Source organism: Podarcis pityusensis (assembly GCF_964106645.2).
Source record: "Podarcis pityusensis genome assembly, chromosome: 11".
Taxonomy (NCBI): Eukaryota; Metazoa; Chordata; class Lepidosauria; order Squamata; family Lacertidae; genus Podarcis; species Podarcis pityusensis.
The window spans coordinates 36,544,359-36,568,875 of NC_138036.1; the positions used below are offsets into that span (position 1 = coordinate 36,544,359).

The 24,517-nt window shown below is 39.0% G+C and overlaps 1 protein-coding gene across 8 annotated transcripts in view; it reads right to left on the reverse strand.

Annotated features, from left to right (window-relative positions):
• Window positions 1-24,517, reverse strand: part of MCTP1 (multiple C2 and transmembrane domain containing 1) — a gene marked incomplete at both ends in the record, with an annotated part of 171,026 nt that overhangs the window by 2,015 nt on the left and 144,494 nt on the right. For all 8 annotated transcript variants that reach the window (XM_080972410.1, XM_080972409.1, XM_080972408.1 and 5 more), the window contains 4 exons: window positions 1,470-1,567; window positions 2,495-2,604; window positions 3,825-3,934; window positions 19,373-19,426. In XM_080972410.1, the coding sequence (XP_080828536.1) occupies window positions 1,470-1,567; window positions 2,495-2,604; window positions 3,825-3,934; window positions 19,373-19,426 (372 nt within the window). The remainder of the gene's footprint in view (window positions 1-1,469; window positions 1,568-2,494; window positions 2,605-3,824; window positions 3,935-19,372; window positions 19,427-24,517) is intronic.

A 24,517-nucleotide genomic window follows, 5' to 3' on the forward strand; every position in this document is an offset into this window, starting at 1 on the left:
CATGCAAAGGAGTAAGGAAGTATTCTTGCTATCACACCCACAAGCTATTTGAGCCCTGCACCCAAAGGTCAAATACTTTAATGTATTGCTAGGAGGAAAAGCAACACAAGGAAAATAATGCCAGGAAATAATGCAGTATGGTGGCAGAAACTTCAGTGAAGTCTCCCCCACAGGATACGACTTTAAAAATGAACAGTACCTACTTTATTAACTTCTTTACAGAATTGTAGAGTTTGAAGGGACCACAAGAGTCATCTAATCCAACCCCCTGCAGTGGAAAAACCTTTTGCCCAACATGGGACTCCAACCTATGACCCTGAGATTAAGAGTCTCTTGCTATACCAACAGAGAGCTCCCAGTTGTATAATGACATCCTCAAAATAATGTGGCCCACCTTGTCAGGAACTTAAAAACTGCAGGTATCCAGGTGTCTTTCTACTGATGTTTCAGCTATTTTAAACCAGTTTCAAATTCAACCCTCAGTTAATGGAAATATTCATAGCAAATAAAATGTTTTATATAAACAGACAACACACACATCTGCAAATATGATTTTATGTGCAGAGTGTGCAACAGCCTTACATTTTTGAAAATGTCCCCATCATGCAACGAACTGTTCAAGAATAATTTCCACCATCAGCGAACGGTGGCGACAATTCCATATGGCCATCTTGCTGCTATGAAATACTGGGCAAAGTTGTCTGCTCATGCTTATAAGCTGGTACCTTCTGCTTTCATCTTCCTGTTTGCTACCACAGGCTATGCATGGTTGAAGAGAGGAGGGTCTGGCAAAACAGCCTGGTGCTACACTGTCTCTATATCTGGCACAGGGGCCTGCCAAGTGGGATGCTTTGCCGCCGCCACCCCCAAACAGCAGGCCTCTGTGACATATACATAGGCCTATTTGGAATGCAGAACTAGTTTTAAGATTTTTTTTTTTTTAATCCTATAAAATCCCCGCAAAAGAAACCCATGCCTATTACAAAATCCATAGACAATAAATAATGAATGGAAGCTTTTGAGATGCTTCCTTGTTATATATATATATCTGTCTGTCTGTCTGCCAGAACTGTAAGGTAAAGGGACCATTAGGTCCAGTCGTGGCCGACTCTAGGGTTGCAGCGCTCATTTCGCTTTATTGGCCGAGGGAGCCGGCGTACAGCTTCCAGGTCATGTGGCCAGCATGACTAAGCTGCTTCTGGCGAACCAGAGCAGCACACGGAAATGCCATTTACTTTCCCGCCGGAGTGGTACCTATTTATCTACTTGCACTTTGACGTGCTTTCGAACTGCTAGGTTGGCAGGAGCCAGAACTGTATTACATTAACGTATTACATTAAAAATTGCCAAAATGTGAAACTTTAGCATCATGTGAAAGTACACTTTAGCATCATGTGGAAAATACACATAAAATTAGCACTGCCTGATAATAGTAATTAATGAGTTTAAGATCAAAGTCAAATGCATACCCGTTGCACATCTGAAGGAACTCTGGAAAGGAAATCAAGTACTTCATTGTTATCGATTGCATATGGACTTCGGAGCTTCTTTGTAAATTTATTGATCCCTAAATAAAGTGATAAATCATATTAATACATTGTCCAGTGGCTCTTACAATGATATTAAGACACAATTGGCTACAAACCCATTCTTGCCAAGTGCTCCTATTATTCTCACTTTTCTTCCTTTCTTCCTTGGGGCAGAGGGAATTTTGATTTTGCCTTCTGGTCCCAACCAGTAAATCAAATGAACATTTTTTACTAACTAAAGGCCTCCCAAGTTTAGTGTTTAATTAAAACACCTTTTAACTCTCACTAACCACATGCCGTTCTACAGTGCTGGTTACTTTAAAGCAAGACTAGCCAACATGGTGTGCTTAAGATGATTTTGGACTCCCATCATGGTCAGCAAGCATGGTCAATGGTCAGGGATGGCAGAAATTGCAGTCCAATAACATCTAGAGGGCACAATGTTGGCTATTCCTGCTCTAAAATACACACAAATGCACACTTTAAAAAAATGTATGAAGCAGCCTGTGTAATATACATGTATCTTTTTCTGTTCATTTAAAGGTGACCTCTCATTGCTAGTTCATAGGAACTGCCTCTATATATTTCCATTTGATAAAAGGCTAAACAAAAGCATATTGTCCTAAATGTGCTATATAAATTGAAATGCCACTATTTTTATATAAGTGGTGAAAATAAATCAGAGTTATATCTAGACAAAGCTACAGTTTGATATATGAAGAATCCTCATGGATACATGTTTATAGCATGATTAAGTCTAAGATGCTGGGCAAGAAAAATGTGTTTTGCAGGTGAGCCTAAATCTTTACACAGTTGTGATTTCTAACTAACCTGTCTGTTTCCATCATGTAGTAGCTTCATGATCATAAATACAGAAAACTACTGACAATATAACTCATCCCTTATAAACAGTTTGTTCTATGTGGCATAGACAGGTTTGGAGGGGAAAGAAAGGCTTTACTTACCCCAGACAAGGACAATGTATCTCAGTGGAGTGAAATACAGGATGACTGTGAACACACAGAGGGCAACGATTGCCAGCCAGCTCAAGAACGGAACAGTCCAATTGAATGTACTGAACGAAAAAATTAACAGAAGTAAGGCATGTGGTCTCCTCCCATCCCTTCCTACCAACTTCTTAGCAATTTGACACACTGCCAAATTGAACATGATATTGTAATGAAATGAAATGAGGAAGGGGAATCAAATACTCTGGGACCCTTCGGTTTTTAAAAATAGTTGCAAGGTTGTATTCTGCAGAAAGAGAGACTACTGAAGAGGTCAGACTGATTGGACAAATTTAGCCTGGCAGATTCCCTTTAGTTGAGAAAATGCCCCTTTGCATAACTAAAGAGATGGTGAAGTAGAGGTGATCTTGCTATGTCTTTCTTCCCCCTGCTTCCCCAGTTAGAGGTTATCTCCTCAAGGAACCTCTCCATCTGAAAGACAACAGTAGACTTGTAGCCTTGGAACAGAGTCTGAAATGCAAGAGTCCCCTAAGAACCAAATGGCAGAGTAGGATGAGTGAACCTTCCATCTTATGCTGTTTCTGTATAAATAAACCTGATTTCACATACAAGTCTCCAATTACCTTCATTCCAATAAAAACAACACAGGGCACATGCAGGAACCCCTAAAACTTCTCACCGCTCAGAGCTTGGTGAGATCCTGCCCCAAACAGGTGCTGATGGCGGTGCTGCGGGAGAGGCAGGAGAGACAAAACACAACCTGCTGCCCTTGCACAAGGCTCTGATTTTTAAACACACTCATTTTCATTGAAATCAGTCAATGTTGCTTTCAAGTGAGTTCTTTAGGAATGGGTGTAAGTCTCTGAAATCCTTTTGATTCTACCCACCCCATCTTCTCAGGCTCTTGCGCTGAAGTTGCCCAAGAGCCCATACAAATAAACTGTTTGCCCCACATCAGCACCTAATGTGCTCTTGCCATTTGGCAGGATGATACAGAGTACCAGTTATTCCCAAGAGTGTCAGGGGCAGCTTGGCCATCTGCATGGTCTCTCTTGTCACAAAGTGTTAAGCCTATGAACTATGACTCAGAATTATTTCTTCCTTCAGAGATGCACTGCTATTACTGTTCTGTACTACATATTTTTTGTAAAATCCCGATAAAAATTACAAACAGAGGCAAAACATGTATAATGTTATTTTGCAATGTACATCACAACAATGTTTTCTGTCTAAATTAAAACAGGTAACATTTCACAATTTCCTTGGGGAAACACGGGCATGTGAACACCATCTGAGAGCAACTGAGCACCAGTGTGTCAACACTCACTTCTTTATTCTTTCTCCAAAGGAAGCCACTTCATCAAGGATGTTCTGGACACTGACACACACTTCCTGGATGGCATAGAGCTTATTCATAAATCCTTTCTTTTCACTGTCCTAAGGATTATGAGAAAGAGGCCAAATCAGCAATCAAAGGCATACTGGAATTATTACAGTTTTCCCTAGAAACACATGGAAGCCACCATTAAAATTGTGTGTACGTGTGTGTGTGTGTGTGTGTCACACACACATTGTGGAATTGGTTATTTTCCTGTACTTTGAACTGTGTGCACAGAGGGCATATAAAACGAGTACGCAATAGTGGCTACCTTCATCTGTCACTGTATCAGTTTCTTAGATATATGTTCCAATAATTCAGCAACTTGGTTTATTATTATTATTATATGTTCAGGATGCCAATTTCATATCCTGTGCACTTTGGTAAGAGATAAGTATCAGTATATTACCAGCTCACATTTCTGAAATGCATTTTCTGCTGCTGACAGGAGTATATCTACATTTCAAGATAATAAAAGCTTCTTTGGTGAAGTAAGAAACCAGACACACCTGGATTCTAAGGACAAGCACTTCAATTTTCCAGGGTTCGGCAATGTTTCTGTGCCTTTCCCCCACTGTATTAGAAAAGAGTGGTGGTATGTTGTTCTTAATCATAGGGAAGTAAAAGTACACATTTTGGAAATAAATTAACTTCAGTACCGGTACTTGATGCACAATGGCTCAGTGCAGACAAAGCATGGTTTGCCATAATGTCAAATGGGCAAAACATAATTGGCCAATAAAGTGGAATGTGGACTCATGGTACAAAATGACTGATTTGGCAAACTAAGACTAATAAGACTAATTGACTTTCGCCGTTGACCTATGATATGCCTTACTATATCAACTGACAGTCCAATGAAGCCTAAAACATATTAATATGTGTTAAAGGCCCATGGATGTCATGAGCAGGATTGGATAGGTTTTTGGGAGGAGAAGCTTGAGCTCCTCCTGTTCCTCTCTCCTTCTTCCCCAACTTCAAAACTCTATGTCCAAAACATGGAGCCAAATCATTAGTTGGGATGATAAAAGCTTTATAAATGCACAGCATGTTTTAAACATACAACAACACGCAAATTTTAAAAATGTTCAGAGACCAATGCCATGACAATGTCATTCCACCACTTTAAGACCAAACTGCAAGGAGTATCATAAAAGTTATGTTCTCTGTAGTAACTGTAATAATTTTGGTATATACACTTTGCCACAACTTTGTTAATAGTTTATCTGAATGTTTATCTGAATGAATAAACATCTGAATGTTTATTGTTGTTTTATTTTTATGTAATTGTTTCATGTCATATGCTCTATTGTAAACAAAGATTAATCTCAATGCAACCTTGTTAAACAGTTTAAATATGAAAATTAATAAAAGCTACATTACAAAAAAAGAAAAGTTCTGTTCTGTTTCAATATGTCTTAAGGTCTAATACGTAATAGTTTATTAAAATAATATTGGCTTCATTTTTTTGCACCATTGTTCTTTAGAAACTGAACTGGAAGAATAAATCATCAGGTAGCATTTAAGTACCCAAATATTACTGAACTAATTGTAATGATTCAATAAACATTTGGATGCCATTCATGCTTAGAAATGACAACGCATTTTTTTAAAAAACACTTTGCAAGGGTCACTGTGTTTCCCTTGTCCCTGTGAAAATATTAGCCCCAAAACCCTGTTCTTAATGATCCATGCCACTTGGATAACATACATCAAACTATACCCTGGTATTTCCTAAGTGTTTATCTCCTAAGGGAAAACCTCATTCAGAAATCCTACATATAGTAAGCATGGTTGTGTAGTTGTATCCAAAGCTGTAGACCTCTAGGATATATAGGATTTTATTTTAATTAGTCATTTTGCTGCTGCAGCATTCTTTCCAGCAAATTTGATGATATAAGAGGACCATGAAACAATTATTCTGTTCATTAACTACTAAGTAAACAATAATCCAGCCTCAAGTCACAACTGTTTTCTGTTCCTACTTATGCCTCTTCAGTTTAGATTCCCAGATCTAAGCGTATCTTGATTCATCATCAAGTATTGTGTGGAAAGAATGCTATCAGAATAACAAAAACCATACCCCTTTCTCATATCTCTAGAGCTCAATAGAGATTTATTTGGAAGATCCTGAAGCTATTTTTCTTTACAAATATTTTAACAAGACCAACTTGTACCTTCTTGAATGCACATCTGTTCTAAATTTTCCCCCTTAATGGAAAGGACCACTATACTGCCTGCATTCCCACTGCTCACTCCTCTTCGGAGCTTAAAGGAAATTTGTTGACATATTCTGAGGCAAGCATAGACAAAACAGCATAGGAAAGAGGAGGCAGCCAGAAGGAGAAGGGTTGAGGTTTGCTTAAACTAATTCCACATGCCCCATGAACCATTAGCTGTTTTTTATTTCCTGTTCCAAAGATTTTCAGAGAAAATAATCCGGGCTGGAAAAATGCTACACTTTTTCCTAGTACGCTGCTGTGTGAGCCACCTTCAGCGAACCAAAAGTCCTTAATAATCAATTTTTCAAACACTACTGGTATTTCCTGTCCAAACAAAGATGGACTGTAACTGGAATCAATTTTATCATCTGTATGGTTACAAGTGCCAACTTTCTGGAAATAATTGTCTTTTAAATACTGGGTAAAAGTGCAAACAACAGTTTTATAGCTATTTAATTTCCATTGTATGTTTGTGTGTGGTTAGTTTAACAAAAGCAAGGGGTTTTTTTGTTTGTTTTTACAGGGGAGCAGATTGGAATTAAGTATTAGAGTTATCAGGTTAATCTTGTTGCTTGTCTGGAATTCACAAAAATCAAAAGGAATTCAGTGTGTGTGAGGTAAAAATTTGTTCCTTTAACTACTCTGCAGTAACTTTTATAAGGTGGTATAATATGCTACCTAGCAGAATAAAATATATAGACCTTGTTGATTCCACATACTACCCAAATAATTCGAAATCCAGTACAGTACAATTTTCAAGATGGGTGTTTCGTCAAGATTCTGAAAAATCTTCTGCCATTTCGGTTACTCATAAATAAATCAGCAGGTCAGGATTTCCCCTCAAAGCATATTAATGTATTAAAAAGGCAAGAACAAAAAGTGATGCACATTATTTACTTTTGCCCTCTCCTCTGGGAGGCCAAGCAGGGCTCCTAATTGGCTGGCTGGGGTAGACTCTCCATACGGCGAACAGCTTATGAAATGGAGGAAAGTTTTCAAAAGCAGTTTGTGATATTACAGAAAGGCTACCTGCTGAAAGAAACCAAAACCATCTAGTGCAGGCTCTTTCCCCCCTTAATGACAGAATTTGGGCTGCCGCACCAGATAGTTCACAAAGTTCTAGGCCGTTTTTTCAGACACAGAGCATTCCAGAGAGTGACATATGTCAGTGAGAGCTGGAGGACCTGCTGTAATAGTCAGATGCATATTTCTAGCCTGCGCTTAACGTCATGATAGCTGAATGAAGTGTTACTTCTGTTTGGAAACATTTAATTCAGGGTTTGATTTGAACATCCTAGAGGCATATTGAAAACACACCAGAGGCAGAATTTCTGTGGAGGGGCAGTGGAAACAGAATTTGCAGAATTCTGTCAGCATGGTTTGAAATTTATGAGTTCTTGAAATGGCTTTTGTAGCCATGGGAACTACAGAACGCTGAAGAAAACAATCAGAAATGTAAACAAGCAGAGATCTCAGTCTTCTGAATCTGTAAGAAGGGAGCAGGATATATTCTAAATGCCAGGTTTATGAAGATGCAAAATCTTGCTGCAAGGATTAAGTCCTTACTTGTTTATTCTAATTCTGAAAGAATCCCATGATTAAAAGATTCTGAGAAACTGCATCTGAGATAACACAGTAAAGAACACAACCTTATACAGCTTTACTTTATATAGCTTTACTCAGAAGTAAATTCAGCTATGTTCAATGGGCTTGCTCCCTGGTAATCTGTAGCCTAAAATCTTGCAGTGCATCCTCACATCCTAACACATGGGTCAGGAACCTGTGGCGTCCCAGAAATCATTGGGACTCCAGCTCCTGTCAACCCATGTGGTCCATGTCACAGATTAACAGGAGCTGCTGTCCAACTACATCCAGACTACTCCTGTTTCGGGCTCCAAAAAGTCACTTGTGTGCCCTCTAGCACATTTTAAGCTGTGTCTCAAACAGACCAAACTATTCCCCACCCCCGAATGAATTGTGTTAGGCATGTGTGCTTTTTCTCCCTGTTGGGTTTAAAAAAAAAAAAAATCTTCTAGACTTCACCATACGAGTTCATCCAAGTATGTAAATACATCTCACCTGTTTCTCAGTGGTTCCCCTTTTGCCTCCTATCCTGTTTGCTCTCTACCAGAGTTCAATATTGGAGGGAGTAACATGTTTGAAAATTAAGTCTTTGGAAATGGAATACAGTTTACTTTCCTTAATGTGATATGGCACTTCAGTCAGCTCTATCTGAGTTTAAGAAAAATCTAGCAGAATTATCATGCAAATATTTTTTAAAGTTCTTGTAGCACATAGCCTGGCATTTCATAGAATCACAGAATCTTAGAGCTGGAAGGGACCCAAGGGCCACCTAGCTGTCAACCTTCCCTTTTTTTGTGGGAAATTCCCTTATTCCAGCACCGTTTCCCGCTGCTTCCCACTGCTATCCTGGATGGTTAGATATCCCGTAGAATGCCCCTGGGACAGGTGAGGCTGCTGATCCCTTATTTTCAAATCTGAAAGTTGACAGCTATGGTCCTACCCCCTACAATGCAGGAATCTCCTAGCAAGGGGCATGAACGTGCTCAGGCTGGGACCCCCACAAATCACATCTTGCTAATGCTGGCATGGAGGATAAGATTTGAGGTGAAATCCTTGTTCCAAACTAAGCTCTTATTGTGTCTTTTAAATGCATCACTATTTAGATCTCAGAGTAAACCATCTGGGGCAGCAATCCTTGCAAGGTGGATCAGACAAAGGCCAGGACAAAGATGTGCAGCTCTACAATGTCTGAATCTACAAATTTGATATCCCCGTGTATAAACGGAGGAGTTAATACATCACGTAAATGTGATAAAGGCAAGCATTTTGACTGCACATCTAACACACAATGTTTCCGCAACACTGGCACTGTTTGGGCCTCTGTAAAAACATTTTCCTCCCCAAAATAGTACTTATGGCTCATTTCAGTGAGTCTCAAAGAAAATATCACCAGCTACAATATAAGAATTCAATGACAGCACTCATCTCCAGTATTTGTCAGGTAGGTTTTGTATTATTTATTGTCTTGTAAATAAAGTTTAAATGCTTTTTTTCCCAGTCTTGGTTGCAAACTATCTACCCATTTTCAGTTCAACAGCAGGGAATAAAAGCTGCCATCATTTGATGTCTTCCTCCCCCCTCCCCCCCCCGATTCTTTGTGCCTCCTTTCCATGGATTTCATTATAGCTACTGGAGGTATATATTGTCAGATCTAGGGCACAGCAATGCTAAGTAAACGGGGCGGGGGAGGGTTGTGAAATTTTTATGATCCTTGGAACAGGAGTGGAAGACAGAACATATTCAGCCTCCTGCACTTTCTCTCCCCCATCCCTCAAAAGAATGTGTGTGTGTGTGTGTGTGTGTGTGTGTATCTGTTCTTCTCAAGCCTAGTAGCTTGCTTCAACTTTATTAACACACACCCCTAAGATGCTTGCAGGTTTGCTGAAGATTAGATGGCTACAGACATTTTGTCAGATTCCAGACATTTAGGGCTGATTCACAGATGCAGGCACATTATTTGAACAGTTTTCATTGGGGCAACCATGTTATTCTGTTGCAGCATCAGCTTGGTAACTTGATTACATGGAATGACTAGCAGCTAAATGCTTCAGCTCAACATTTCTAGTAATGTTAAAATTGTATCTAACTCTGTACTGGTTCATACACGCATACAAGTCATTGCTGCAGTTATCAAACAGTTAACAGGAATGTGTGAACAAGCTCTTGGGATGTAAGATGCACAATTTTAGCCTAAATAGAATATGATCTGAAATCTGTTCATGAGCAGAGACCCATATAATTTTACGCAACACGTTTTTCCATTTATATACACAGCCTATTCATTCCCTCAAAGAGATGAATTCAGGGCATGTTCTGTATTCCCTTTACCTGTGAAATTTAATGGGCTCTTAACTAGCTACACAAAGAAAATTAATGGCACTAGCTTGCCATATACTTAATAAATGTCTTTTCTAGCTGCTGACAAAGGCAGCAAGGGCAGCAAGGGCAGCTGGAGGTCTTAATATGATTTTTGGGCTGTTTGGATGAGGATCAATGGCACTGTAGACTGGGCAGGAGAGAGTTTTCTCTCTGCCCATTAGCCAACTTTGGATGAAGTTTAACAGTTATTAACAAAGCCGCACCTGAAAAATAAATATAAATATATTCTGCAGTCTACATGCTTATTCTCCGAAATGTACCAGGTGAGATTCAGAAGGAATGCTCAGTACACAACCACAACATATTATACTGAAGTTAATATGGAAGGCTACCAGATTTCCACTGGATATATTCATGCATTATCTATATGTATTGTACAGAGCACTACTGACTTTCATTATGACTCAGAACAGAGGCAGATACTGATCTCTGACATTATACAGGCAACATTCCTTTTTGGTCTTCCCCATCACAGATGGGATAGATTCAGGAATCGTTTCGTCGCTGCTGCAAAAAGCTTCAAGGTGAACTAGGTTTTAGAAAACTGATCCTTCACCAAATATGCAATGAATAACAACTTTCACTATATATTCTGGACAATGGGTAATATTCCTGTGCATGTTTCACTTGTGTGTGTACTATATCGTTTCCTTACAACGGCCATTTTCTGTTAGCTATATGTTACGGAGAAATAATGGATATTCTCCAGCAAGGCTTACCCAAAACACTAGAGAAAACACTGGAAAAGTCACCAACGCGCAGTGCTTTCCCACCAAGTCACCGCAAATAACTGTAGTCATTGAGTTATGCTAAAATGATGTGAATATAAAGAAGTTCCCTTGGCAACCAGAGGCAGCAAATCCTGATTGGATGCAGGTTAAGTGTTTTGTCTGAAATCTCTTCACACTACAGGGAAAAGGAGCCGTATTCTTTGTTGCAAGATATTTCATAGAAGAAAAGGGAGATACAAGGAAAATAGTCCTCTCTTTCTTCCTTTCCTTTGGCAGGAATGGGATCTCGGTAGACTAGAAAATACAGGGGTTTGCCCTGCCTGGAATAAGGACACAGATCACAAGCATGAGAAGGAATGAGCTAAATACAAAAGGAGCCTAAAGAAGAAGGGGGAGGAGGGAAAAAGGCTAGAACACACTGAAGCTATGTTTAGAAGCATTAAACAAATCTTACAAATAGGCAGTCTATTAAATGGAGAATAAGAATTAGAAAAGCAGCACCAAAAATACAGAATGCAATGTTATCATGGATAAAGCTACCATTTGTTTAGGGACACGGAATAACTGCTTCTGTCTTAAGGGAGGAGTGCTGATTGTTATAGCTAGTGTAGCAGAGGCAGAGGCTACGTGGGACCTTCAACTGCTCCTTGAGTTGTTCTAACCAGGAACAAGAAACATGGTAGGAACAATTGGGAACTTCCTCACTCAGGCCCATTCCTAACAGGCTGTATCTGCAGAAGGGGTAGAAATCCCCCATGTAAAGTGAACTTGCCTAATTTGCATTTTGCAAAACGATACGCAAACGGAAACATAGACATACTTCAAAATTTGCCCCTTTCTGAGTTATTCAATGCAGTTCCACAGCCAGGTAATGTGCAACGAAAATGCATATACTAGGGTAAAAGCATGCATATAATAGTGAAAATAACATACAGAAATGCATTACATTAGTCAAAAATGCATTGCAAAAATGTTCACATTAGGCAAATTGCATACAAAGAGGTGTAAGTTAGGAGAAATAGACACCCAAGTGGCTGATTTTTCACGAGAACCCCTCTTTATTGCAGACTGCTTTGGAAAGGTGAACTGAACTTGAAAAGTGAGAAGCTAGGAGAAACTAAAACTGAAACATTTGTCCAGCTCTAGTAGTATCCAAGGGTGGTTTTGGGCTAGCAGAAAGAGCTTCCACACACAAATGGCAAGGCACCAAATTTTCAGCAATCCCCCGTACCGACTGCAGCTCTCCATGCAATATCTCATTTCAGAGGATCCCCCTACCTTCAAAAACAGTTTTAAGGGTGATGCAGCCAATAGAGGGGATTGCTGGAAAGTAGAATTAAAAGCTTTGCATATTTGTGCACGTTATATAGCATTATCCTGAGCTCAATACATATACCAATGTCTACTTAACCCCTCCAACTTGATGCAATGTCATGATATCGTATTATAATGCTTGGATACCATTAGAAAGGTAAAGGATAAAAGGGGTGGAATGCTTAAACTGAAATTATGGACTTATAATGCAAAAAAGGATACAATTTGTTTGGAATAGGTTTAAGTGGGCAATACACTTTACTGTTACTAACACTTTCAGCTAGCTTCATTGCCACTATGAACATCTTTAATAATAAAAAAGTAATTAGGGCTGGTTGATTTAAGAGGAAAGAACTCTAAAACTATGACAGTGATGACTTAATATTGCAAATTACAGTTTTTAGTACAGGTAATTTAGCATACCAAATCACAGTTCTAATTTCTTTCCACAGGGCAAAAGCAGAAGAAATGTACTTGTGGGGGAGGATGCGACACTGAAAAGGAAAGTCTCTTAAAAAGAAAAACCCTTGAAAATATTAAGAAATGTAACCTACTTATTCACAAAAGTGCTCCAGCCATACAAGAGAGCTAGATAGCTCATCTTCTAAATCATATATCCAAATGTATATATTCAGAAGAATGAGTTTCTGAAGAATAATGGGAATGATGTATCCCAAAGAAATGTGTAAGCATACACACTATACTGATTTGTTCAAAAAGAAAGAAAGAATTGTTGATTATTCCAATGAAGTATTAATATATGAATTAGGTATCTTCTTGAGTAACTTCCACAATGCTGAGTAGTGAATGGAAACAGCCACTACAAGATATATAGAAACTGAAATAGTGTTGTAATTTACCTCTACGCATATTGATACTCTTTTGAAAAAAATTACCACCTCGAAAATGCACATAAAGCATGTTGCCAGGTCTTGCAGATACCACTGATGGCAAGCAAGGCCATTTTGGGTAGAGATGAGTGAACTCCCTTCACTTAATTTGAACTGGGACCAGAAGTTATGAGCATACATGTTCTGCCCCCTTCTTCAATTATTCTAAATCCACTTGCAATTGCACATTCCCGGTTCTGGGGGCAGCAGGCGGTTGAAGGAACACAGAGGAACGACTTCTTTCCTCCCTCGGTGGCTATAGTGCTTGCTTGTATATAGAATGTGGAAGTCACTGAAAGTGTCATATCCCAAACAAAGGAATTACAAACTAATCTGATTAATTAGAAACTCCTTGGCTAAAAAGGCAGAATGGTGGAAGGAGTGAGGCTGACTGAACCTGCCTGCCTCCTAAGTTCCTTTCTGAGAGGGCTGCCTAACTTCCTTAAAAAAAAAAAGTAAGGTCAGAGCCTGGGGCCCCTTGAAAACACCAGCAACTGCGCCATTGATCATCCATCCTTGAACATATTTATATATGAGCATGTTAAGAAGTTATTCCCCCCTTTTTTTTCCTTTCTCAGGTGTATAGTGACAAAACATCTTATGTCAACACAAATATTTTTGCAGAAAAACAGGAAGGAAACAAGTGGGACGTACAACAAGATGTTGCAGTGTATCCTTCTTACTAAAAGGAATGCTCTTGTTTCGGGTTTTAACCAGATGTTCACACCAAGGAAGGCATTCTACTATTCTCCCCTGGCTGGTCACAGAACCATTTCTGAACTTCCTTGCTGCCATTCTAATATTCTGTGGCTACTGAACATAGTCCACAATAGTTTTGCCCTCTTGTTTGTCTGTGGTCTCAACTGAGCTTCAATCCTGTTGGCACTCACCATTTATTAGGCAGAGTGATTAACGTTATGGAATCAGAGTTGCACCATTTTTTAAAAAATACTACACCCAAACAAATTAAATTAGTCCCTGCCAGTTAAAATGTATGAGATATGTAGCTTCCAAGAATAACCAGAACACACTTTTTTCCACAATGCAGAACCACCACAGAATTGGCTTGCATGGAAGCAGTTATTACTAATCTTCCAGTATATGACCCTATTTGGAAGAGTAAGAAAGCCAAAGAATATAGCACAGTTAAACAAATAAAACTTCACAGAAGGAAAATTCTCAAGACCAGATCTAATTTTCCTTTCCCATTAATCTTCATGGCCATTAGTTCTAACATCTTGGTTGTTCACCAGCATGAATTACACCTATATAGCCAATGGCTAATTTCCGAAAAGAAAAATGTATAGGCATACCTCGGAGATATGCCGGGTTTGGTTCCAGACAACCGCAATAAAACAAGTATCGCAATAAAGTGAGTCGCACCATTTTTTAAAAGTTTCCCAGTGCATATAAAAGTTATATTTACACTATAGTATAGTCTATTAAGCCAGGCTTGCTGGCTGCAGGGGGGGAAAACCAAGCTCTAGCCCTAGCCTGGTCAGAAGAGGGGTGATGGCAGCAGGAGGCTTCCTTTCCCTGGAAGCAGCTGAGCTGCCCACAACTGCGCCCGTGTCCTCGTAAAGAGCAATATCTGTAAAGTGCAAGGTGTGCCTGTATAAGCTCAGGCCCATCTGCAAGCCAGAAACTCTGATATAATGGGTGGAGCTGGTTAGTGGAAGGTTCGTAGGAGGTATGAACAAATACATTCCACAGAAGGATTCCTTTTCAACCCAAACCAAACCAGGGCTTAGTTCAGCGTGACAGCAAAACTGTCAGAGGGGAACAAAGTGGCAAAGTGACAGTGATCTCTCTACATGCTTGCATTCTTGTGCTAGACCATAATTTGGGTTAGCATCACATTCGAACTAAGCCACTGTGCTTATATATCAGAATGTTGATCACTTGGAATATGGAACTTAAGTGCCAACTAAGGACATAAGCGGACATCTGAAATTGTGGGAAATGTGTACCTTTGGCAAAAGTGTCAGAATGCAACTGATGGGAAAGAAAGCAAACAAGGGCAAACTTGGCGCTGACCTTTTGTGTGTGTGTGTGTGTGTGTGTGTGTGTGTGTGTGTGTGTTAAGGAAGCATTATCGTGACTAGAGATGGGCAGAGCATTATTTTTAACAAGCAGTTCATTTTTAATATTCTCTTTAATATTCCAGGGCTGTAGTTTTAAAATGTCCTTGTCCAGAGCTTGGACATACAGTAATTGAAATGTTTAATTCTATAATAAATAATTACATAACCTCATTAGATTCAGAAAATCCCAGCAAATATATTTCCATTGTGTTATTTTGTAAACCCATTCTTAGAACATTTATCTATATATTTAAGTACAAGTTCCCTAAATCCAGGGGCATTTTAGTAAAGAGAGAAATCTAATTTAGTTTATGTTCCTAAACAGTTAATAAAGTTAAGAACTGCCTTCAATATGACTTGCGTTATACTTGGAATACTCAATAAATTGATCACTGTTATGTATATTATATTTGACGAGAGAGAAAAAGCTCCTTGCAAGAATCAGAGTAATGTATTCAATAGTTTGCAAACCCACAGTCCCAGAGAGACTAACACAAGTCCAAATGTGATCTCTCAATGCTGAACTCAGAATGGCTACTGCAAGTTAATTCAGAACCATACAGTGCTGCTTTTGATGTCAATTGCCTTAATGTGAGATCAGGAACGATTGCTGCATTATGATAGATCAAGGCTGCTTTCAAAAGTGATGCTTAGAGTGTCTTTTAGTTATTAACACTTTGAAGAAAATGTTAATATGGCTAATTCTGCATTTAACACAAGAAACAAGACATTTTTAATTTGAGTGACAGCCCCTAGAAACAGGGTTGTAAAATTTGTGAAGAGACATGGCTTTGAAGATGGGCATGATTAATTCCTGACTGTCCCAAGTAAAACCAGCACCAATTTAAGTACATATTGGGAAAGTCAAAGTTATAAGAGTAGCTTGTTTGGACCAAGGGGTTATGGAAACCAAACAAATTTTCTGTTATCTTTTATTGCATCTGATTTTTCCATTTCCATTTTTTCCTTTCTGAAGGATTCCAGATCCAACCAGCGGGCATCAAATAGGTGATGGCCTTTACCATCACACAAGGCAGGCAGGTATTCTTATGTTGATGAGGTGATCTGGAGTTTCAAATTATTTGACTGTCTGACTAAACACTAGCAGAGCTGATCACACCCCTTAGTTTAAGCTGCAGGCACAGCTGGAATAGGTGATCAGAGGGAGGAATTTGCAGAACAAGCGGTAGCTACATATGTAGGAAATTGGAATTCTGCAACATTTGGGGCTTAGTCTAGCAGTACTGAGTTTTACCTATTGGGTTATATCCAATGTTAGTAATACTCAGAGTAGGCCTGTCAAAATGAACAGACTCAATTTATTTCCATGGATCTACTCTGAGTATGACTGACACTGGTTATCACCCACTGATTTGAATTTAACCAACTGAATATTCAACTGTAATATTAACAATGTTTTAAACAGGATAACAGCAAACAAGATAAGAGTGTTACATGGCACATGACTTGAACATCAGTGGAAGAGCAAGTCAGAACAATGTAATGCGATCAATGCTGAAGTAATATTTGAGTGGGCAAGATTATTTATCAGAACTACACTTTTCCAGCCACTTAAAAGCTCCTCATAGGCTACTAACAAATATATATCACAGAAAGGTTAATTATTTTGCTCATGAGTCTACGGTTTCTTTGGGGCCGTCAGAGAGAAAACCCTTTTCATCTAAAAACCTATTTCAGGGAGTGCCCACAGAGGCTTTCTAGAAGTAGTCAAGGAGTTAGCCATTCATTTTGAGTAAGAGGCAAATATCTATACCAGTTCTGAGGAAAGACACTTTTCATAATCACCCAACTATCTGCTAAGTGAAAACATATGGCGCAGTTTAGGCAAAGCTTGCCAAAGGTCTTTATTGAATGGAAAACAGGTGCTCTTGTTGTCTGCCATGTAATACCCTATTTACCCCCAAGTCCAAAGGTTACTGGACTAATAGTTGCCTTGTGGTAATCGGGGAAAACTAAGTTACTTGGCATGGTCAAACATCTGGGACATATTTTATATGCTTGCAACATATGCTTCAGCTTCAATTAAAGTGAGGCTTTGGCACATTTATTAATCTTTTGACTTTTATTCTATAAGGGGACCCACTGACCTCACTTTGCTATTTTACCAAATGAGAAAACAGAAAAGTAATGAGAGCTAGAGGTCAGCATCAATCAACACTGCAGAATTTACATTTGTTTTCTCTCAAAACTGTATTATACACACCATTAAAATGTGTGAATTCACTCTTGTTGTGTATTACACACAATTATTCATGCAATACAAGTCTAGTTTAGGGTATGGAGGAGAACTAAAACTAATCCTTCTAAAATTCTGCAAATGTAAAGGTTCTCTTCCAAAAATACAGTGTCTAGTCTCTAGGAATGCTTTGCAAAATAATCTTGTGTACATTATTTGCATCGAACTATAGTGTTACATAAACCCAGACACTTATGAACATTATATTGTGAATATTCAGTCTAAACGTTTTCCCATAAGAATAAATAGCATGGAATTCATATCTTCATGGTTTGAGTAGTTATATTCAAGAAGTATTTTGGAACCATTTTGTTGGATTCAGACTGCCAAATACCGTTCCAGATAGTATACTATTTTTAGCTTAGTATGGTTTGCTTGTTAAGTAATTTACACAAGACAATAAAATACTTTTCTTGATTACTTAGTAACAAAAAGAATGGGTCAATTCCTTAATTACTAAGTAGCTAAGATTTATTTAAACAAAGGGTATATTAGAAGTACTTATGTGTATACATTTTACAGGTGTTGCAGATATTTCTATGGATACAAAAATTACTGGACATTCCCATATAATATGCTATAATTATAATGAAATATGAACAAGAGGAGGAAAATACTCACAAATGGATAGCAGACCTACGTTTATCAGAGGAGAAATGCTTTTGAGTTAATATACAAGCTCACTACATCTACATGGCTGACCTTCACAATAAATCACATATTCTGTTGCCAGACATATACACTACTGAAAGAAAGCACACGTGGCTTTGCACAAAGAAAATTTAGGTATGACGTTATTTCATGATTGCAGCTTGTATCAAAATGATTTAAATGTGTTCAAGGGAAAAAATGCTGTCTCTGTCTCTTGAATGTTAAGATAATAAGGAAATAGTCCAAATTTTCATCTTTCAAAACACAGACCTTAATTGTTCAAAGGGCTAACTAATCACAGTGAATTTTCTGACACTTGAAATGTTTAGTAGCTGCCAGCCTACGAATTCTTATAGCGGTACAGAACTGTACATCTCTACTAGCAACAAAGGTCAAGGGCATAAATTAAGATACTTTTTCTTTCTTTCTCTAGCCTTAAAAAAAGTCAGTGCTTTATTACAACAGAAGTACAAGAACATTCGTAAAGGTCAATGTTTTCTGTATTTAACGTGAAGTGTTTTAAAAGAATCTGAATACTTTTCTCTATAAATGCCCTCATTTCAAAACTTAAAACACAACAAAACATTTATCTTGCTGTACTTTTACTTCCCCACAAACCAGTCCTGCCAACTAATGCCATTGCTTCACTCTTACAAGGTCATTCTAATTTCCTCTCTGTGCCTCTTCCCTCCCCTCTAGGGACGACCATGCAGTCCTATTGCTTGCTTCAATAACCTGTATAAACTAGCTGTTATTTACTGTGGTGGCAAATCCTCGACCTGACCAGCAACCTAGGAACTGAGCAACATTCTCAAGAGCTAAAAGAGCTACCATAGTCCCTTAGGTTGATGCTGGGCTGCACAACACCAATCCCAAATCCATCTGTAAGAGGCCCATGAGAATTGTGATTATTTAAATATCATACGGAGTGAAACACGCACCAAACACTCTTCTGCCAAGTAATTCTCAGAAAATTATAGATGGCAATAGACCACCTTCAAACAGTGTGGCTTTTCTATTTTTACAACATTTCTTCCCACAAGTACAGCCCTATTTGTAATACTCAAGACAGGACAAATTTTTGTCCTTCAAAAACAGTTGTCACTGCAGTTATCTTCACAACAGCTATCAAGTTCCAGACAAGCTGAATTATTTTTGTTCCTGGTAGGAGGGAAAAAACCTGACCCAGCTCTGGACAAAAAAGGGAGGATTTATAGTCCTCTTTCCCTTCCTACAATATACACTGGCATTGTTAGGATGATAAACAGCTCTGTCCAATTTTCTGGACTAAAAACACTTCAGCTCCTTTTTAACTGTCTGCAAGAACAGTGTCATGTCTAAATTCTCCCATCCCCAGGTACCCAAGTGCTAGGAAAGATAATTACCTTGTCATCTCTGTCATCCTCTTCTTCCTCGTCCTCTAGCATGTCCTCCACTACCTGCAGACACAAACAGGAGTAGTTGTCATGAGTCAACAAGGTAGTGTTTTGTTCTGCCAAATCATTAAGCCTTCCGTGGTTGGAAATCTTTATTAAATATTTCCAAATAAATGCACAATAGGAAAATTTAGCCTACAGATTCAAACTATGGTAATACTCTGAAAAGTTTCGTCCTGTATACAATCCCATCAAGATGGTGCCCTGATTTGAATGCTATGTTAAGAAAAAAGCAAGGCTCATTATGAATGTGCACGCCGAGTCCGCACTTGTCACTTTGCTGCTGTTTGGCACTCAGCTAAGTCATAGTTTGGTTTAGCATGTCATCTGAACCCAGACTTGTGGTTTAGTTCTTCTGGACAAACCATTAGCAGTAACCTATATAGGACAAACCTTCGTTATGGCTCATGGTTAGAGCCAAAACTAGGATTTTGATGGCACACTAAGGCAAACTATGGCTTAGGTCAGCACAGCCCTAGAGCAAAGCAACCAGAAAGGAGTGAAGCAGCTGTGATCTCCTTTCCAGGACTCTCATAGCCCTGCCAAGCAAATGATCCTTGAACTGAAAGGAGATTTGCAATGATTGGGTGGAAACTAACTTATCATTGTAAAAAGCAAGCTGTACGACTGTATATATAGCAGACCAAAAACAAAGTAAAAGGTGGTCCCTGAAGGTAAAGAGTCCAAGGACAAGGACTCCTTAACTGAGTGCTAGAGCACTAAGATATACAAAAGGCACACATTGAGAAGCATAGAAATGGAATTGAAGAAACAGTAGATTTTTTTCAACCACTGAAAGATTGCGACCTTCACCTAACAGGACACTATTTGCATGTTGACACTGTATTATTTATAGTATTACTGCAGTTACTAGACAGTTTGCAACCATATTTTGCATGATCACACTATGGCCATATGGCCATGACTGACTGTCTGTTGTGGCAACAAGCTGCAGTGAGCATCAGGCTCATTCACTCCCTTCTTCCCTCCCCCTGCTTATCCAGAAATGGCTGCATTTCGTTTTACTTAACTGTGCTTTGCCATACTATCAAGACAAACAAACTGCGGTTAAGATTAATATGGTTATTTCAAACAATCTTCGAACCATAGCTACTGGAAGCTACCATAGTAAAATTTAAGCACAATTCCAAGTCTGAACTAAGTAACATGCTGTAGTTGATCAAAAGGGGAAGTGAAAGAGCCCAAACACATCCTCCTGGCTGTAGGAAATGGGGAGACGAATGGAGGGCTGGGGAATGTGCAAACCAGAAATTCTCTATTGCTTGTTTTATGACTTATCATGACTTCTGATATATGTATTAACAGCCAATATGTACCAAGAGCTTTTGCATGCTTAACTCTTGTAACACAGTTTAGATTTAAGGTAGGTGATCACAACACTCTCACATGAACAATACAGTGTATGCAGAAGGCTAGGGTTATTTCTTCAATGTATTTCGCCTCAAAATTGTTTTGTTTTCATTGTTTTGGTTTCCAATTGAAATAGTATGCACAGCACAGATATATCTGATATGGACCTGTGATACAAAGATGAATAAATACTACTACTAACAATAACCGTATAAAATACCCTGGTTTCTTAAATTCTGTGTGTAAGAAGGCTTTTAAAAAATATTCAAAGTAACTACTACCTAGGTATAAGATTCAGGAAAATCTGTACCATAGGTTGTTTCTACACATGAGATTAATCCTAGCCATTTTCTCAGAACAGATTATAAACAGGGCCATCTATGTGATTTGATGATAGAGAAGTTTGCCTATTAAGCTGACTAGTCTTTGTGAGTAGTTATCTCTATTAAATAGCTTGGGGGGGGGGGGAAGGTGACTGCTAAGGCTTGCAAGAGAATGGATATACACAGCGTAGGCTAGAGAAGGGTCAGAAGACGGAAAGAAGTATTTCCCCTTTTAGAAATAAATTGTGGCAATGAATAATCTCCATCCCAAATTGGTCATTATTTGTGATGAGCAAACTCTCATTGAAAATCTATTTGGTCTTTTTACCCATTCCTTGATAATACTGCGGGGGTAGGTAACCTTGATCATTTCCTCCCAACTACTCTTGATGAAAGCTAAAAAACTAAATGAAGCATGCCTGCCTCTATCCTTTCAGTTTCTCTTTCCCAGCCATCTCTCTCCCCATATTGCTGAGAAGTGGAAGGGGGCATAAGTGGTGATGGGAAGGTCTTGCTTGTCCTTAATAGGAAATGGAATTCATGAACATGTCATGGAGAAAGTAAGGAAGAAGCCCTTCAGCCGCATGCAGTGAAATTTTCCATAGGGGAACAGTTCAGGCCAGAGGCATCACATCTTCCTCTCTAAGCCAGACACAAACTTCCCAGGCTTTGGGAAGGAAGTGCCAGGGGAATATTTAGGGGACTAGCCCAGTCCCCCTAGTCCACTGACCACACGCTACTGAAGCCCTTATATGCTAGGTTTCTATGTGAACCCTGCAGTTTGGAAGTCTATCGAGTTGTGTGAAGAACTTATACAAATACTTTTTAGAGACCATTATTTTTACTTGTGTTTTTTTTTAACGTTTCCCCCCATCCCTTTCCTAGCAATGCTTTCCCACTAAACAGCAATACTTCCTTTTATCCTTATAAGTTAAAAAGAGCAGCACAGGAGGAGTGCCAAAAATATGAGTGTTAATGTAGCTTCTACTACTGTTTGTGTTGGAGCAGGCCATCAATGTTTCATTTTCATTGTTGATTCAAAGGATCACCTGAAGGTGTTGCAGGAACCAAAGTGTGGTTCTCAGGGGTGAGAGAACAACACTCCCTCCATCCTCTGCCTTTGGTTCTATCTTTCTGTTCAAATAACTCATGTGTTATTGGGGGCAATGCAAGTAATGCAGCCGACTTTTCGAGAGAAAGTTTATTCCACAGCATATACATTTCAACTGCATTTATTCTGTAGTTATTCAGGATCATTTCAGCTTTGCTTTATAAGGCACTGCTGTTCCTTCTCAGACCTTTGGATGGCATAGCATCTAAATAGTTGAAAAAAATATTATAGGGCAAACATTAAGGAAACAGTATTTTACTTAAGGTTTATGTGGGGGGGGGGGAATGCTTAACATTGCTTCAGAATCTGTGCTTTAAATTTTGCTGTCTGCAACCTTGCTTGAAATCCAGCATTATTAATCAAACAAAGGAAAGGCACCGGGGAAATCAGAAAGCTCTAATGCAAGCAGTTAAAAGTGACATGACCTTCTGTAATGTCACTTGTCACAGATGTATATGACACATAGCAGTGGAAGATATTGAAAGAACCTAATTCCTGGTGCTGATCCATGATTATTATACGAATATAGATGACACTTAAGAGCATACATAAGATGGTCTCACATATTACACACTAGTTTCTTTATTGTGCTTACTGTTTAGCCATAAATTACACAATATGGCTCAAGAACCCTCTTCCCTTTCTGCTTTGCAAGGTATTTATTGACAAAAAAGCAAGACAGAATTATTTGTATGACAGCATTCAGACTATATATCATTTCCTCCTGCCAGAATGCAAGCATCATAGTATACACATAACAAATGCAACAGAAATAGGCAGCAGACAACATGACACATAAGTTGCTTAGATGTCCATATCCATCCCAACATAGCAGATATAATTGCAACTGAAATATGCAGAATACATTGAAATCATGTAATTATATAGTTAGAAGCAGTGGTGACTGATGCCCATTGGAACAGGGAAGATGGAAGGCAGGGAACCCAACAGTGGGTGGAGCCAGGTCCAATTGACAGGCAGAACCAACGAATTCTAGCTTTGTCCCCATCCTCATCTTCACTGTGTGAGAATAAGAGGGATGAAGCTCCCCACCCTGAACTGGTTATAATGGCAAGTGTGAGCTGGCTGAAGGCAGACTGAGGTTGACGGGGCAGCACCCCATTTGCCTTAATAGACCAGCCTTCACTAGTTGGAAGGAGACAGAAGTTCATCCAGTTTATACTCAGTAAGATACACAGAGTGTTGAACCAACACCATTGGGTCTCTGAGTTATTTTCCTGAATCAGGTATTTGCAACTGAAGGATTTGTTCTTTACAGGTCACTGGTTACCCTCCTAAAGTTAAAAGGTTCCAGATGAGACTCAGGCCTTTGTCTGACCCCCACCCATGTAGCCAAGATTTATTTATTTCACTTAAATATTTATAAATTGCACTTTCATACAGTTGTAATTGAAATTATTCAACTCCCATTGCAAATCAGGTTTATTATCAAAATTTACAGACTTTCAGCTGTTTGCAATGAGCAAATCAAACAAAAGCAATTGAAATAGCTTGACACAATGGATGCTTCAAGTGGTTTCCCCAAATTCAGCTGAAATTGCAGGTCTCAGGTTTTAAAAATCTTGGGTTTTAAGGGCTTGCTTGATTAACACAGGTTTTTCTTTTTCTTTTAAAGATGTCTAAAATGATTGGGAATGATTCCTGCCAAACCTCTATCAAGAAGGGGTTTCACACTAAAGGTCTGGCCAGCCAAACCTCAGGGGCAGGTGGGACCTGGTGCTTCACAGTCATCCCTCTCCCTTGGCTGCCTTCTAGGTTTGTGCTAACTTCAATTCCCTACCACCCTGAATATACTCTAGTTTTGGCTCCATTCAATTCTGGCTTTACGTTTCCTTTGAATTGGCTATGGCAATCAAACTGGTCTTGTTGGCCCTCAACTCAATACTTCCACTGGTGTTTCTCTAGGTGTTTCACCTTCTGTGTCATGCAAAGACACATTGAGGAGCCTGATATCCTGATCAAAAGGAGGGAAAACAAAACCAACCAAGTAGTCCTGCCACAGATCTGCCTTTGCAAACCAGACCACAGCATGCTAGACTACAAGCAGAAAGCAGCTCCCTGCAGAACGAACAGCCCCAGATGGTTCAAGCAACAGAGTTGACCTACACACCAAAAAACAAACAAACAAACACCCCAAGGACACAGTTAACTTTAAATTCTGGAGCTGACATAACTCCACTTGAAATGTAATACGGTTTAATAACCCCGAACCAATGGCACTTTTAAATATGTGAAAGGATATTTCACACGAAAAACATGTGAAAAGAG